This window comes from Hippoglossus hippoglossus, chromosome 21, assembly GCF_009819705.1.
Source record: "Hippoglossus hippoglossus isolate fHipHip1 chromosome 21, fHipHip1.pri, whole genome shotgun sequence".
NCBI classification, from domain to species: domain Eukaryota; kingdom Metazoa; phylum Chordata; class Actinopteri; order Pleuronectiformes; family Pleuronectidae; genus Hippoglossus; species Hippoglossus hippoglossus.
In genome coordinates this window covers 12,026,474-12,040,878 of record NC_047171.1, presented here as the reverse complement: position 1 = coordinate 12,040,878, position 14,405 = coordinate 12,026,474, and the positions used below count along the sequence as shown (strand labels likewise).

At 38.1% G+C, this 14,405-nt stretch overlaps 1 protein-coding gene across 1 annotated transcript in view; it reads left to right on the top strand.

Annotated features, from left to right (window-relative positions):
* Nucleotides 1–14,405, top strand: part of LOC117755342 (bromodomain adjacent to zinc finger domain protein 2B) — a 45,473-nt gene that overhangs the window by 1,819 nt on the left and 29,249 nt on the right. Inside the window, 1 exon segment of the mRNA XM_034575052.1 lies at nt 4,944–4,986. Within this exon segment, the coding sequence (XP_034430943.1) occupies nt 4,944–4,986 (43 nt within the window).

Sequence of the window (14,405 nt, the reverse complement as noted above, 5' to 3'; positions counted from 1 at the left end):
GCAAGCCATGGAAGCAGTGTGACAGTGAGCCAGCGTTCACATCGCCAGGACCCTGTACCTGAAAACATGAAGCCATTGACAATTTAATAATGATTTTTTCTTACTGTCATATGTTAAAAGGATTTTGTGGAGAAAGGCCTGTGAATTGTTAAAACAATGTTAGACCAGCTCTTTTTTCTGGAAATTAACTTTTATTAGGCTCTTTCACATAAGTTTGTGATCTGTGAAGTCACCAGGTCCAAATTGGACCACGGAGCTTGTTGTGATCGCATTAATTCAACGTTCATCCTTTAGTTTGCTCTGGCATGCAGCAGCTTTTGTTTTGCTGCACAGTGGAGCTGATTTGTTGTCTTTTACAGATATAATTGATAATAATGAACCAGCGTGTGCCCTTTTTGCACACACACACACACACAGTCTACGTGAAATGGCAGTAAACATTATTCCTGATGAAGTTCATCATTTAAATGGCTTCAGTCGCCAAGGCAGCGAGATAAATCAGATCACAGCCTTGATGTGCTATGCATGCATCTAGTAACTGCCAATGAATCAAAACACAGGTAGAAGGTCACTAAATTTTGCCTCATATTTATTCAGAGCTCACGTCCTTGAAAAGGTGTGCAGACAGAGCAGTGTTTAACCGGTGTGTACTCGGCTCCTAATGTGAGCTTTTAACATTGTAAAATCAAAAGAGTCAGCATCTTGCCATTTGAATGCTAAAAAGATATTGCAGGCTTTTGTTCTCCCATGCGCAGAAAGAAAATGTTGCTCATGGCTGCTGAAATCCACAAAACAGCACAAAATGTTAGCAGTCAAATTGTAAAATACGTGTTTTCAGCTCTGTGGTTTTCCAGAGATGTATCACTTGACTAAAAACTATTTATTGTGTTACTTTGTAGAACCACTAGTTTGTAATGGTTAGGTGACAGATCTGGGTTTTTCTCTTGCTGAACTGATCACCGTTGCTTCATTGCTCATCACGTTAAACATGCTTTACCGGTCTGACTTTTTATGCACGTCTCGGTATATTCTTACATAATATGAGATGGTCCCTTTTTATGTCCCTGTGCGTCTCTTTAAAGTGTCCTCCTTTCCCTTGGCCTTTTCAAACGGCCAAAGGAAAAAAAAAAAAAAAAATCAGGTCTTGCTAATAATTGTGTTTTCACCCATTTTACCCTTGTCTCTCTATTCTTACCCTTTCCACAAGTTTGCACTCATTAATCAAAGATGCTGGAGTCCTGCTGAGGGCTGAGCTGGTTCATCAATTTGGCAGCCGGCTCGCTGTATAAGGAACAGTGCAGAGGCTCTTAACACACAAGCATAAATAAATCTGTGGTCTTTATATGCAAGCCCTGAAGGTTAATGCTGTATAATTCAATGCACCCTCTTTGTCTGCCGTGATTGATGTTTTTTAAACATGTAAGGCTTGACAGGATTCCCTTTTTGTAGGTCAGTGTTGACACTTTATGATTGGGTGAGCTTCGGGGGGAGCGGCACGAGGGAGGTGGATTATTAGGAATATGTCAGGGTGATTACTCTTTTTCACTCATCTTCCTGGTCTATTTTCTCTCTGCCTGGAGATGCTTATCCTAACCCATGATGTCTCTGAGACTGGAGTCTCCCCGCTGCGTTAATGGAGCGGATGTTTCGAATGCTACTGCTGTTTAGTATATATTTGTGTTTGTATACTTTACTACAGGAATTACAGGCCTTTACTCCATATTCATAATTCCAGGCCAGTTGGCTTCATACATACGGTAATGCAGACTCTTTGTCCTGCTGCTGTTGTAAACCATTCCACTCTCACACAAAGACCGGGCCTCAGCAGCCCCCTTTTTTATTGATCCTCATGCATTTAAAATCTGGTCACAAACACTACCCACTTGAAGCATGCTGCTGCAGCATCGTTTTTAAATATTTAATTTTTACTCAACTCACACTGGCCTGATAAGAAACTGGAGAAAAGTAATTCATCCCCAGAAATGTCTGGATCAGCAAAGGCCAGAATCTAAGGCTCAGTGAAGCTAACTGAGAGAATTGTTTGCAGACAGTGGCAATGCATCTTGGCCTGTAGTGAGAATACTGCAACTCTTTAAAATTGCATCTTCTTGCATTGTAATTATAGACCTCTAACTAATCTCTAACTAGTCATTATGGATTGTACACTAAGCTTTTTAAATATTGTAATGCTCTCAAGTGTTTCAGCTCTATATTTATTTCACACCACTATGTTGGGACACACCATGGTTTGATCGTTGCTCTTTCCTCTCGGTGCAAGTTAGAGTTTTGCTGGATGTGAAGAGATTGATCACATTAGTTTTAATCATAAACTGTATATAAAGATGGATGACGTGTCTGATCCCCAGACCTGTGTCCCACTCCTACGGGGAGTGGGACAAAAACCTAGAACACAGGCAAAGACTAATACACATCATCAAGCACTGCACCTCTCTTTTCGCTGCACTCTCTAAATGTCACACTGCTGTCTGTGTTGGCACTGAATGTTGCCATTATTAGAACATTAATTACCAGCATTAGTAAGAGACAGTGTTGGTTTGTTGGAGCTGAGAGGGGGGTATTAACAAATGAGGAAATGACAGATGCTGCAGGCCCAGTCGCAGCAAACTAAATGTTCAAGCGGAAAGACTCAAGTCAAGGACTGTCAAGGAGACTAGGTACAGAGGTTACCATTTGTTACTCATGACTAGTAAACAGCTTTATGTGCAGGGGGGTGGGGGGAGCAATCTCATTATCTGTACTTTAAATGATGACTCCGAGCGTGATAGATGGATAGCTGAATAACCTGAGATGGTTTCTCCTTGTAGTCAGACTCCCTGTAAACAGCCCATTTTTTTAAGACCATACCAGTTATGGAGTCTGACCTTTTGTATTGTTGATTTTCAATTAATCATTTATGTGTAGAAAAACATAATCTTTTTTTTTTTTACAAAAGTATTCATATTACAAAATGACACAACTGCAACTGAGTGTTGACTCACATGTTCATGAAGGAAAATACGTGTGGCTGCTACCGATGAGATTGAATGGAGGCGACGCTTGTAAGTTATTAGAGATAGTGTTTACTGGTCATATTTATAGCTGATTCAGAAGGTATAGCAAGGCAGGTTAACAGCATCCCTGCATCAGACAATAAATATATGAAAGTGGCAGATATTTTATCCAGAGCCATTTTGCTTTATTTTCTCCTCCTGCATCTAGACATTTCAAGAGGATCAGTGTTTTGGGTCATTAGGACACAAAGTGGGCCTCATGTTACTGAAAGCATTGCACCTGTCTTTGTAGACGCGGGTTCAGGAGGTGGAGAGGGTCATTCAGCCTCTATACAGAGGTGTGCAGACAAATCTGCACTTTGAGTGGTCGATAAGAATGGAAAAGTGCCATAAAAATGCAGTCCATTTACGTTGTGATCATAGCACAATTAGGTTTTGAAGATTTGTGACAGTCAGGAATGTGTGAACCTGTAAAATCTAAATGAAGTACCTTCTAAAATCCTCAGCAAGTAGCCTGTGCTTGTCAGGTTTTCTTGACAGTTTCATTAATGTTGGGGCCTGAAGTAGTTTTTTGAGATTCTTAATAAAAAATAAATCAACCGCTTCAAGAAAGGATATGTTGTCCTCTCAAAGTACTAACAGTGTGAAGACTTTGTTAAACAGTTAAATCTAATATCCAAAGTTCATTAATCTCTTTTTGCCTTTTAATATAATTTATTTTCTTGTATTTCCTTAGTTAGGTTTTAATTCTATTAAACATTTTCCTTTCAGGGAGAAATAAAACTCAACTTGACTTAGAATAATCTTCTTTTTTTTCTGCCATAGGACATGGTCGTGTAATTTATCGACACAATCACAATAGAGGACTGTGGAATGTCTGTAATTTTCTCTGTTTACTTTGTGAATAACTGATTTGAGTCCATTGAGACAGAAGCTTACTCCTATGACACTACGAGTTGGCATGCAGCCATTTTTAGGTTATTCTATGAGGGTAACAACATGGGCTTCAGCTGTACAAAGAAAACCCCCCCCAAAAAACTAACATCAGTGCAAAAAGAATCCAAACTAACATAGGACTATCCAATGGTGTTACCCCACAGAAATCTGTTTTTAGAGAGGGATGTTGTACAGATATTGTAAAGGAAAAACACTGACTGGTTTTACAGTAAGCTAAATTTCAACTTTAAAGTAATAATATAGAAGATAAAAACCTTATGGATTGTTATTGATGGATGTCAAATGGTTGTAATTTACTATACTGGACCATGACATCAATACTCTTATGGTTGCAGTAAAGCCTGGAGTCTGTGATCAAGTGATTATTTAAGTGGTGTACGAAGACTTGAAAGGATTTCGATGATTCAGGGTTGATTCAAAGATGCTTGGTCGAGGTTTTGTTTCTTTACATTCCATACAAAATGAACACAGATGGTATTGGCATAAATAGTAAACATGTGGTGGCAGGTCAGAGGTGTTTGTGCTGCCTCACATATGTGTATTACATCATAAAAACCTGTTTTGTCAGAGTATGAACAGAATCAACAGAATTCTATTAGGAAGGAGACTTTATTACTCAGATTTAAGAACAAAAAATCTGTCTTGATGCCAATTTATTTGTTCTATAAATGTTTTTGTTTCCTAATGTCATTGGATGTTGGCTCTCCAGCCCCATAACTGCTCTTGTTATACTGTAGCCTATAATCCAATTTCTCCAAAGTGTTTTTGTCATGTTCCATTTCCCTGTGTGTTTTGCTGGGAGCAATAGCTTTATTTTTTTTGTGCTGATGTTTTAGAATGGATAATTCACCTTTCCTCCAGTCTATATTACCATTTTTATTTCATTTTCACAGAGCTCCCATGTAGGAACCATGCTGAATGAGTAAATCGATAAAATCAAGCAATAAATCTGAACGTTGTTGTTTCGTGTTGCAGGTGCAGAGCAGGGATGTCACAGAACTGAGGATCGTCTCATACAGTAAGTGTCTGGCTACATCAGCTTCCCCATTGTCCTTTTCTGTGGAGTGCATCTTTAGATTTTTGTAGGAAAAAAACTGTTTGCTTTGTGAAACTGGAAAACGTCACCCATGAACGGAAATGCTGGACTGAGCTGATCACCTCATTTTAATGTATTATTTAGGCATAGGATTAAAATTCTCCAATTAGGCTGAAATTTAACAAAGTCCTCATTTATGAAATTAGTTTGTGCACTCTCTGCACTCATTTTTGTGTGCATCTAATTAATTCTGTCTTTCTTAGGATTGGAGTATCAAGGCTTCAGAACACATTTAAATCTCTTGGGGGAGAAAGGAAAACTTTTTAAGACTATAGGGTATTTCAAGATAAATTACTGTGAGCTAAACAGGGCTAATTGGTGAGGCTGGGGCTATTGTTTGGCTTTGTTTAAAAAAATTTATATGGGTTACTCCACAAATAGTAACTTTATACAGATGTTTCTTGGCTGCAATTAAAAATCAAATTGTTGCCGCAAGACAGAGGTGGTGGGTATATCAAATTCACCTTCCCTTCAGCCTGAGCTCTACTCTGTCACAATGTGACATGGTTTTCTTTTGACTGCTAATTTAGGAGAGAGTTAATTTGCAGTCTTGTAAGCCAAGTACATTTTTTAAATGTCTCTGTTGTGCATGCTCCTTTGTAGAATAGGTGTGAATTGATGAGAAGTTTTTTTCACGAAACACTTCTTCCTCAGAATGAATATATGGGGTATATTGTGCCTGCTCTCACACTAAATTAGCAGCGTCAAAGCAGACAAATCTCAAATCAAATAAGTATTGTTGTAAGTGAAATATTCTTAAAAAGAAATACTTCAGACCCTTAATTGTCTTGTTGAATTGTTGGCGAAACAGATTTTTACTCTCATTTACTGTACCTTGGGCAAATCCCACCAAAGTTTTCTCTCCTGTGTCCTCTCTCCTCTGACTCCATTCGTACTTCCTCACTCTTTCAACTTTTAACAGTGTCCTGAAAGTGAAAGTGCGGGCCTACCCACTTAATTTTTATGAAGCAAAGAATACTGAGATTGTGCCATGAAATTCATGACATGTACACGGCCACTCTTGATCTACTGTAGAGGGAAAAGTCTCCCGCTCTTTATGTGACCGACCCTGGGAAGGGACAGGTCATGTGCAGCACTGTGTGGACAAGCCGAGTTGAAACAGCGATGGCAAAAAAGAGCACGGTCGCACGAACCCCATCATCTGTAAAGCTGAGCTCCCTCCCTTTCGTGTGAGGGTGTTGTAGAAGCTTTCAAGGATTTATTATGGCTGTTACCGGTAACCTTCAGTTTATCTACAGGGGCCACAGTAGGTTTTAGGATGGCAAGTAGACAGCCAGTGCTTTCGGTTGTCCATTGGCTGAGGTATAATGATTGCACTCTCCTGATACAACACATGCAAAACACACATACCTATAATAAGTTAACATGACACAATGCTAACTGTAATCGTTAATTCAAGGCTGGGACTTCATATACACTTATTATTATTATTCTTATTTCAATGCAATGGAGACAAAAAAAAGAACACAAATGAAGAATTCTGAAGACTTGTTAGGGAAGAGAAAGTACATCATATGCTAATCGAATAAACACACTAGTGTATTATGACATTTCAAATCAATTATCTGAGGCAATTTAAATGGGTTAATAATTTGATAATTTCAGATTTGTAATTTTCAGTATATGTTTATATACCTTTTAGGTTGTGTTGGAATTGAGCGTGTTATCCATAATTTGCAGTTACATGATTGACATTTAGGTCTTAAATGAAGGGGAGGAAAGCTTTATGGACTGGTGATTGACATGTTTAATATGGATCATTATTTTTGTACTGTATTTTCTTTATGTGTATAAAAGAGAGAGGTTGAGCTGCGCAAATTACATTTTTTTTCCTTCTCTTTTAAATATTTATGACCTTCAGTTAATAGTGTAGCTTCACAGAGCAGGCTATATTTTGTGATTTTGCCAGAATAGCAAACTGATAGCTATGGTAATATAATATGGTGTTGTAGCAAAAAGCAAAGCCCGATGTGCTTTCCACTTCTTTTTCCTGCCTAGAGGGTGAAGTGAAATACACGCAGGAAAGAAAAGTGAAGAGATGAAAGAACTCTGTCAATGGTAAATCAAAGACTCGTGTGAATGATGCAACTATGAGATGTATCAGTTGTATGGATGGCGGATTGACACTGACTGTTCTCAGTCTAATGAATATACAGACATATTTAGCTTCCAAGAATAGCTGCCGTGTGCATTATGCGTTTGTGTGGTAATCCAGAATCACTGGTTACATCATGCTGCTTTATGACATGAAATATCTTTAAATACACAGCCTGCTAATAAGACAGGTCAGGTGACCAGTCTTTAGTTTGATGGCCAATTATTCTTGGTTCTGCACCATTAAAACAACACAAAGCTGAAACTGTGCAAGGCCTATGAGGAAACTGCCACAAATTACAATTGATTGCAAAAACCAGGTAGGTTGCTGTATTAACTTACAAATATAGAAATAATGACCAACATCTTTTTCCTCTGGAAATCAAGAGAGAATTGTACGAGGATCTTTGGATACTTTATCTGTGTTAGCCTCAAAGTCAATAGGGTGTTTCTTTGTGATGACTGTACATCACAGGAATGGTTAATGGTGCTGAATCACCTGTTTTATGAGCTTGTCTTGAATAAAGGATGAAGTCGTGGTTGATTCTCTCAAGGCCGATAAAGAGGGACCTGAACTGAAGTCCAAAATCTAGCCGCCATATGGTTGAATCTCAGTCTCTTTTGAGGGATAGTTTTAATGCTGTAAATCTTTAGAATATATTATCTGAAGGGCGAAGTAGAATGGTTTTGTGTATTGGATTACAGTTGAAAGTATGCCTGTTTATTTCAACTCTAAAGACGCCTCTCATTAGCACCAAAGTGCCCTGAACTTCCTGTCATTTACAGCAAAGTAGCCCATGGGTGGTGCATGTTTATGTGACTTTAAAACAGGCTGATCCACAGACACGTACTCTATTTTTCTCAACTTGGTCATATACAGCCTGCTAGTTTAAAGAGATTATTATGATATTAGGATATAGAGACAGTGAAGTTAGAAGTATGGATTTACAGAGCAACTTGGGACGGCTCTACAGCCGTAAAACCACTAAGAGAAATTGTACATCAGAGAGTTCCAGGCAAGTTCAATCACAGGGGCTACTTCGTTGTCAATAAAGTGGAATTCATTATGTGAGCTTCTCCTCTAAGGTGACAGGTCAGGCATACCTGGGATTTGGGACGGCACTGGCATGGTCTACTGGGGAGCCTGAAGACTGAAGACCTGCAAGGGCGTCTCCGAGGTGTGCAGATGGCATTGAGGAAAATTGAATTTTCTTGGGCAGACGTGGCCAGCTGCCTGCTGTTCCTTCTTTACTGTTGGCATGAAGTCTTTATTGAACAACAGGGATTTTAAGTGTCTCCCTGACTTTATCACTACACAGCTGCACTGTGCATTGATTTTTCCTGCTGATCTAATGAATTAGTTGTTTCTTTGAGTGAACCAGAATTTCTGAAACCTTGCGTCTGCCTTATCTTACATCTAAAAAACACTTAAACATTAGCAATGCTAATAAACTGCTTACCATTCTTGCGTAGGCTTAATGCCTTTTGTTAGCAGTCTGCAGGGGCTGCACAGTAAGGATCTGTGGTGTCAGCGCTCAAACCGGTGTAGAGGTGACACCAAGGTGAACGCTGAGTTGTAGAATGGTTGGAAATCATTGACACTCTGACTTGAAGGCTGCAAATGGCTTGGTGGCAGATGGAGTCTTTGTCAAGGAAGAAAAATGGCAGCTCGGGAGCATCAATGCCATTTCCTCTATCAACTCGGCTGGCGGGCGGTGACCTTCTGCTGCTCACAGAGATCCCCCAGCACATGATCAATTATCTCATTTCCATTGTTGACTAAGCTAGTGGAAAAGGATTTAAATGTCAGTTTTTAGCAAGAGACTGCATGTGCCATCACGAAACTGGTGTTTGTTGTTGGTGTATAATGAGGAGACAAATTACAGGCAGTGAACAAGCATGTGTTTGTAAGCACAGTAGAAAACTAAACTGGTGTATTGATGCATATGAAACCAATACATGGCAGCTGTTTAGCTCCATTTATTCCGTGTTGTTACAGAATTGCTGTAATTGATTTGACTGAGTTCCATCATATTTTACTAATGAAAGAGGATCCTCTGGAGTATAGATATATCACATGGCATCAATTTGGCAAGTGGCTTTCACTGACATTGTTTCATTCAGATTAAATAATTTGCTACAATGAGGATGTTTTAATAAATACTATCAATTTTTGAATGACTCTTTTTACACAAACTATTAAATTCAGTCATTCTGCTTCACTGTTAACACATTAAATTAAGAATGAAGTATTGAATGAACCTGGGGAAAATGGTAAAAGCAAATGACATTGAGACCCCAGTTTAATATGTATATATTTTAGCTTAATGGTTGATTTTATTAGCAGATCTCATTGTAATGCATAAACTGTCCTCCTGCAGTAAAATTAATATTGTATTAATGTAGCCTGAATATTCAGGATATTGTCTTTTGAGTGACATCCCTCAGTAAATGTAAAGGCTTGTCTTCTTAATAGAGATTATTGTTTAAAATTGTATACATACACGTTATTGAATTATTTTTCCAGAGAATTGTTATGTCAATTTAATGTCAAATTAACATTAATCAATAGTTAATTTTGAATGTTAACACAAATTTGCATCTTTTGGGATTACTGATAATAATCTGTCAATAAGAAGTTATTTTTTTTACATTGTGGGAAAAATAACTTAGCATGTTAGCCTTACATACGTTTACAGTATAAAACTTGGCTTGTCTGCTTCCTTTGGGCATTAGTCATGTTCTCCTCCTTCCAACACTTACTCAAATGTTTAAACAATGTTGTTATGTAAGGAACAATAATCTAATTTCCCATGTTATTTGCTCTTTAAAGTTCTATGCACCATACACGTGAGACTCTTTGTATGGAGGAGCACATACCAGCAGGCTGATATTAAATTGCCGTGCCACGCACCTTACCTCCCCTGCTTCAGGCCTGGCTGCACACAGCTTTCAGAGGGCACTGCTAGAGTTGCACAAACAGAACCTGTGAAAAAATGTCATCAGTAAAGCTCCCTGTGTGTGTGCAAGGTGTTTTGTTTCACACTACCCTTATGTTAGCAGTGGCAGATGCTGCTTCCTCGTTGGGCTTAAGGTAACCCATTAAATACATATCAATATTAGTCTAGTCTACACCAGGCCAGTTTTGTTCTGGAGGTTAGTTTGTAGATGCTGTAAAACAAACATTGAAGTAGATTAAGTAGGCTATGTATTTTGATTATCTGTCAGGGTATATATGATGACCTGTTTCAGGAAGATACGTCAGTAAACTGATGATAATGTTTCTTGCTGAAGTGATATTGATGACGTATGAAGACCAGAATGGGATAAAAGTAGCGTGGAGCTGTTATGTCTGCAGCCTGTTGGGACTGAAGACTTAGAATTACTGTTATGATTACACAAATGAAGCACTTGTAGCTTGATCTACCAGTGTTTTAGGTCTTTTTCACCTTTTATTGAACATTTGGAAAAGAGGATGACTGGAAATAAGTGGAGCGAGAGAGGAACAAGACATACAACACATGTTATGGGTGTTGAGGTTATATGGCTTAACCATGTAGTTACCAAGAATCTCCAGACTGTGCAAGTGTATTTGCTATTTAAACATGGGCAGTGGAAGTGTGTCATTCCCGAAACGAGCAAAGACACTTGCGCTTTGTGCCGTGTGTGAGATAGAGACCTCTGCGTGAGCCCTTTAAAGTGGCAAATGATTCTTTCAGCCCTGGCTAATCAAATGTCAGTTTTCCCCAGACCCGTTCCTCTTTTAGAACAATGAACTTACCTCAAGGTCCCGTTCCTGCCCAGAACAAACATAGCAGATAGTGGCACAATCTGCTTATTGCTGTGCTGCATTTTAGTCCTGTTGTTAGGCACAGAGTGTCGGTGGGTATATCTGGAACTGCACATGCATGGATTTCCTGTTATCTCACATGATATTCTGCCTCTTTGTTGTTTCTTCATCATCTATTTGAATGTGTGCAACACAAATCTTGCTCCCTTATTTGATTCCAGTGACTACTCCATGGCTTGTTTCAACTAAATAGCCCCAGGAAAGAGAAGTCCCCTCAGCACATTCTTAATTGCCACGAAATCTGAAGAACCATAAAGATCAAGAAAATTTGGCAGATTAAATTACATTTTGGCATGAAAGGTTATGGTTTCTGCTTAGATGTTGGGAAAGAGACAGGCAAAGGTAGAATCGGCACAGTTTCACTTTCCTTTCTCACAGTGTGAGAGACTCTTTCAGTCAGTCAGGATGTTTGTCTGTATAACTGACATTTTGATTAAACCTAAAAGGGGTTCTAATGATGATGTATGTAATTCTGGTACTGCAAACTCGATCATTAGAGATGAAACAGCAGTGGTTTCCTGAACCAAGTCGTATTCAGTGCAGATCCTTGTTATATTCGCTCTCTATTCCACATTAGCTCTGATTTGTTGGGTTTATAAAGTAAGCATTGGTCACCCAATCTTCAAACCACAATGACCTCTAGTATGTTAATATTTCACAGCTCGTACATATAAACCTTTTAGCATGGACACTGGTGTTTTGTGTCATTTGGTCAATGTTAGCTACACAATAGAACCCACAGTGTCTGACATATAGTCCAAGCTGGTGATGGAATGATTCATTCAGCAGAGAAGAAGCTCTGGTTGCGATGATAACTCAGAGGCAGACAGAAAACTACTTATTTTCTGAACACATTCTTCAAAAATATAAATAGTCTTGAGTATCCCAAGTGACTTTCCCACATCAATTGAAGCCATGCGTTGAGCAACTCTCCCATGAATTTCAGGTGTTTTTGAGCACCATTCAAATAAGCCCTCTTTTTTTTTTTCATGCTCTTCCTCATCTCAAAGTCATTGTCCTACGTTTCATCCCATAAGAATTAGCATATTTAAAATAATGAAATGCCCTACTTAGATTTATAACCTTCACTCATTACTTTCCAAAATTATAGTGTGAAACATAGTTACGTCCAAGAGCCAAGAACAAAGAATTCTGAAAGGCCAAATCTGTTCATTAATAATGTTTGCCTTTTAAAAGTAATAGCCTTTGATTTAATGGCTTAACAGAAGCAGAATGGGTTCTATTTTAATGATGACAAGCAGCATTGCCAGAGCATTATTTTGGGAAAAAATTGTAAAATCAGTCATATCTAGCATAAATGTGAAGCAAAAACCATGACTCATTCATGGAATTTATTTTTAGTAATAACCTTTTAACTTTAGAAACTAGAGTACAAAATACACAATGCAACGATATTGTATTGTTCTGTTTGTAGTCTGTGAAATACAAGGTAGTTGTAACAGCAGTGGCAGTTGTCTTTATAACAGGAACAGTTTTTTTTTTTAAATTGCACAACCTTAGTGATTTTATTTTGTCATACATGTTGGGAAAAATAAAACTGGAAGTTGTTTTTTAAACTTTGAGGATTTCTTCATTTGCTCCAGTCCTCCTAACTGAGTAAAAAACACTTTGTGGGTTTTAATGATTAACTGTCTGAGAAAATTGTCATCAGATTTAACAGTAACAGGAATTCTTACCCCTCCTTGTCTTAGAAACATTGGATAGTGGATACAAATATAAGACAAAGAAATCCTTTTCTTTTTAATATGTTTTCTTGTTTTCATTGTGAGTTTTTGTAGAGCTGGACAATGAAACAATATTAATTCTTCGTCTTAAATGTATTGATATACTGATTAGGTTGTGCAAACACAGTGAGGAGATATAACACATAATTGATCTACCTCAGATTTGCAAAGAGTTTTGCTGTTAAGTGTCAGTCCCTGCTCATAGAAAAGAGTTTCAAACCAAAACCCTCACTCAGCAGCAATAATTTGTGTTTAAAGTTAAAATAAATAATGATAATGTGACATTTATCATGATAATTATCATTATTGACTTTTGTGAATTTTTTTATCTTGACATATTTTTGGGCCATATCATCCCTAGGTTCTTTGAGGAAGACCAGGATCTCCTCTACAGTATGTTTACAGGGATATCGCATTTGTGGAACAGTTTTTCAGCTGAACACTGATTAGAATTTCTTAGTAAAGAGATCCTGTTACCTCATGATACAAATTGTGAAAAGTTGTTGTTTTAGAAGAGATGAAAATGACCTTCATTATTCAGTGTTTTTGAACAAGCAAGCACTTTTTAATCAGGCTGTTCTGATCAGACCTGTGTTATTCAAAGCAGCTCTATCCAGGCAGGAATTATTAATCCTGCACTAACTGTGTTGTTTTGCCGCTGGCAGACGTTTCACCCGAGTATCTCCTCCCTAAAATTATAAATGCAAATTTCCTACTTTTAGGAAACCAGTTAAATTCTAAAGAAACGTATTTAAAGATACAAGTCCTCATACTGTTTGTGTTCTAAATAGTGTCCCACAATCCTAAAATATTCTCTCTGCTTATTTGTGATGTTTAGAAACTCAATCAGAAACGTATTTTGGAACTGGATCTCAAGAAAAAAACATATTGTGTCCTTTTACAAAACCATTTTTTCCCCCTTGTGTCTCTATCATTTTACTTTTTCATTTACGTTTTGCTACTTGATGCACTGAATTCACCATTAAAACTTAACACATGGAGAATCGTATTGCAGCTGTGGTGCACAGTGATGGGCCTTGTCAGCGAGTGACAGTTGTTCACACATGTAACCTATAACATACAGCTTTTTCCGTTTGTTCAATTTATTTTCCTCTTCTTTCTTTCTCTTCTTCCTTTTCTCTCCTCTTCAGATTTATTGCATGTGTTCTCACTGCCACACACACTGCTAATGATGTAAGAAGAGTTTGAGTGGTTGATGTGATGAATATCAGTGTTACAAATGGTGTGCTGTGAAAAAGTAGAGTAGGGGAAAGTTGTGTATTGGAACCACCCTCTTTTCTTTTAATCTATTTTCTAATGCTGAGGCCCAAGTGTTTACATGACACCTTCAAATTAAAGGAGTCATCACTGACCACTGTAGATCAGGGCAAAGTCACAATACCGTGAATATGGACAGTAGCTGTAGTTTGATGCTATTGGAAGTTTTCCCGCCTGTATCGATGCATCACGTTTCTCCCTGTTATCCTAATCACGCTCGTCGTGTGTTGAGGGCCCCTCTTGTTTCTTTGTGTTCCAAGAATTTGTTATATGGTTTTAATCCCGTGCTCCTCCACATCAAAGTGACTGATGCAGAGATGTGATGTGTCAGTCCTCGTGCGTCTCCATTAGAC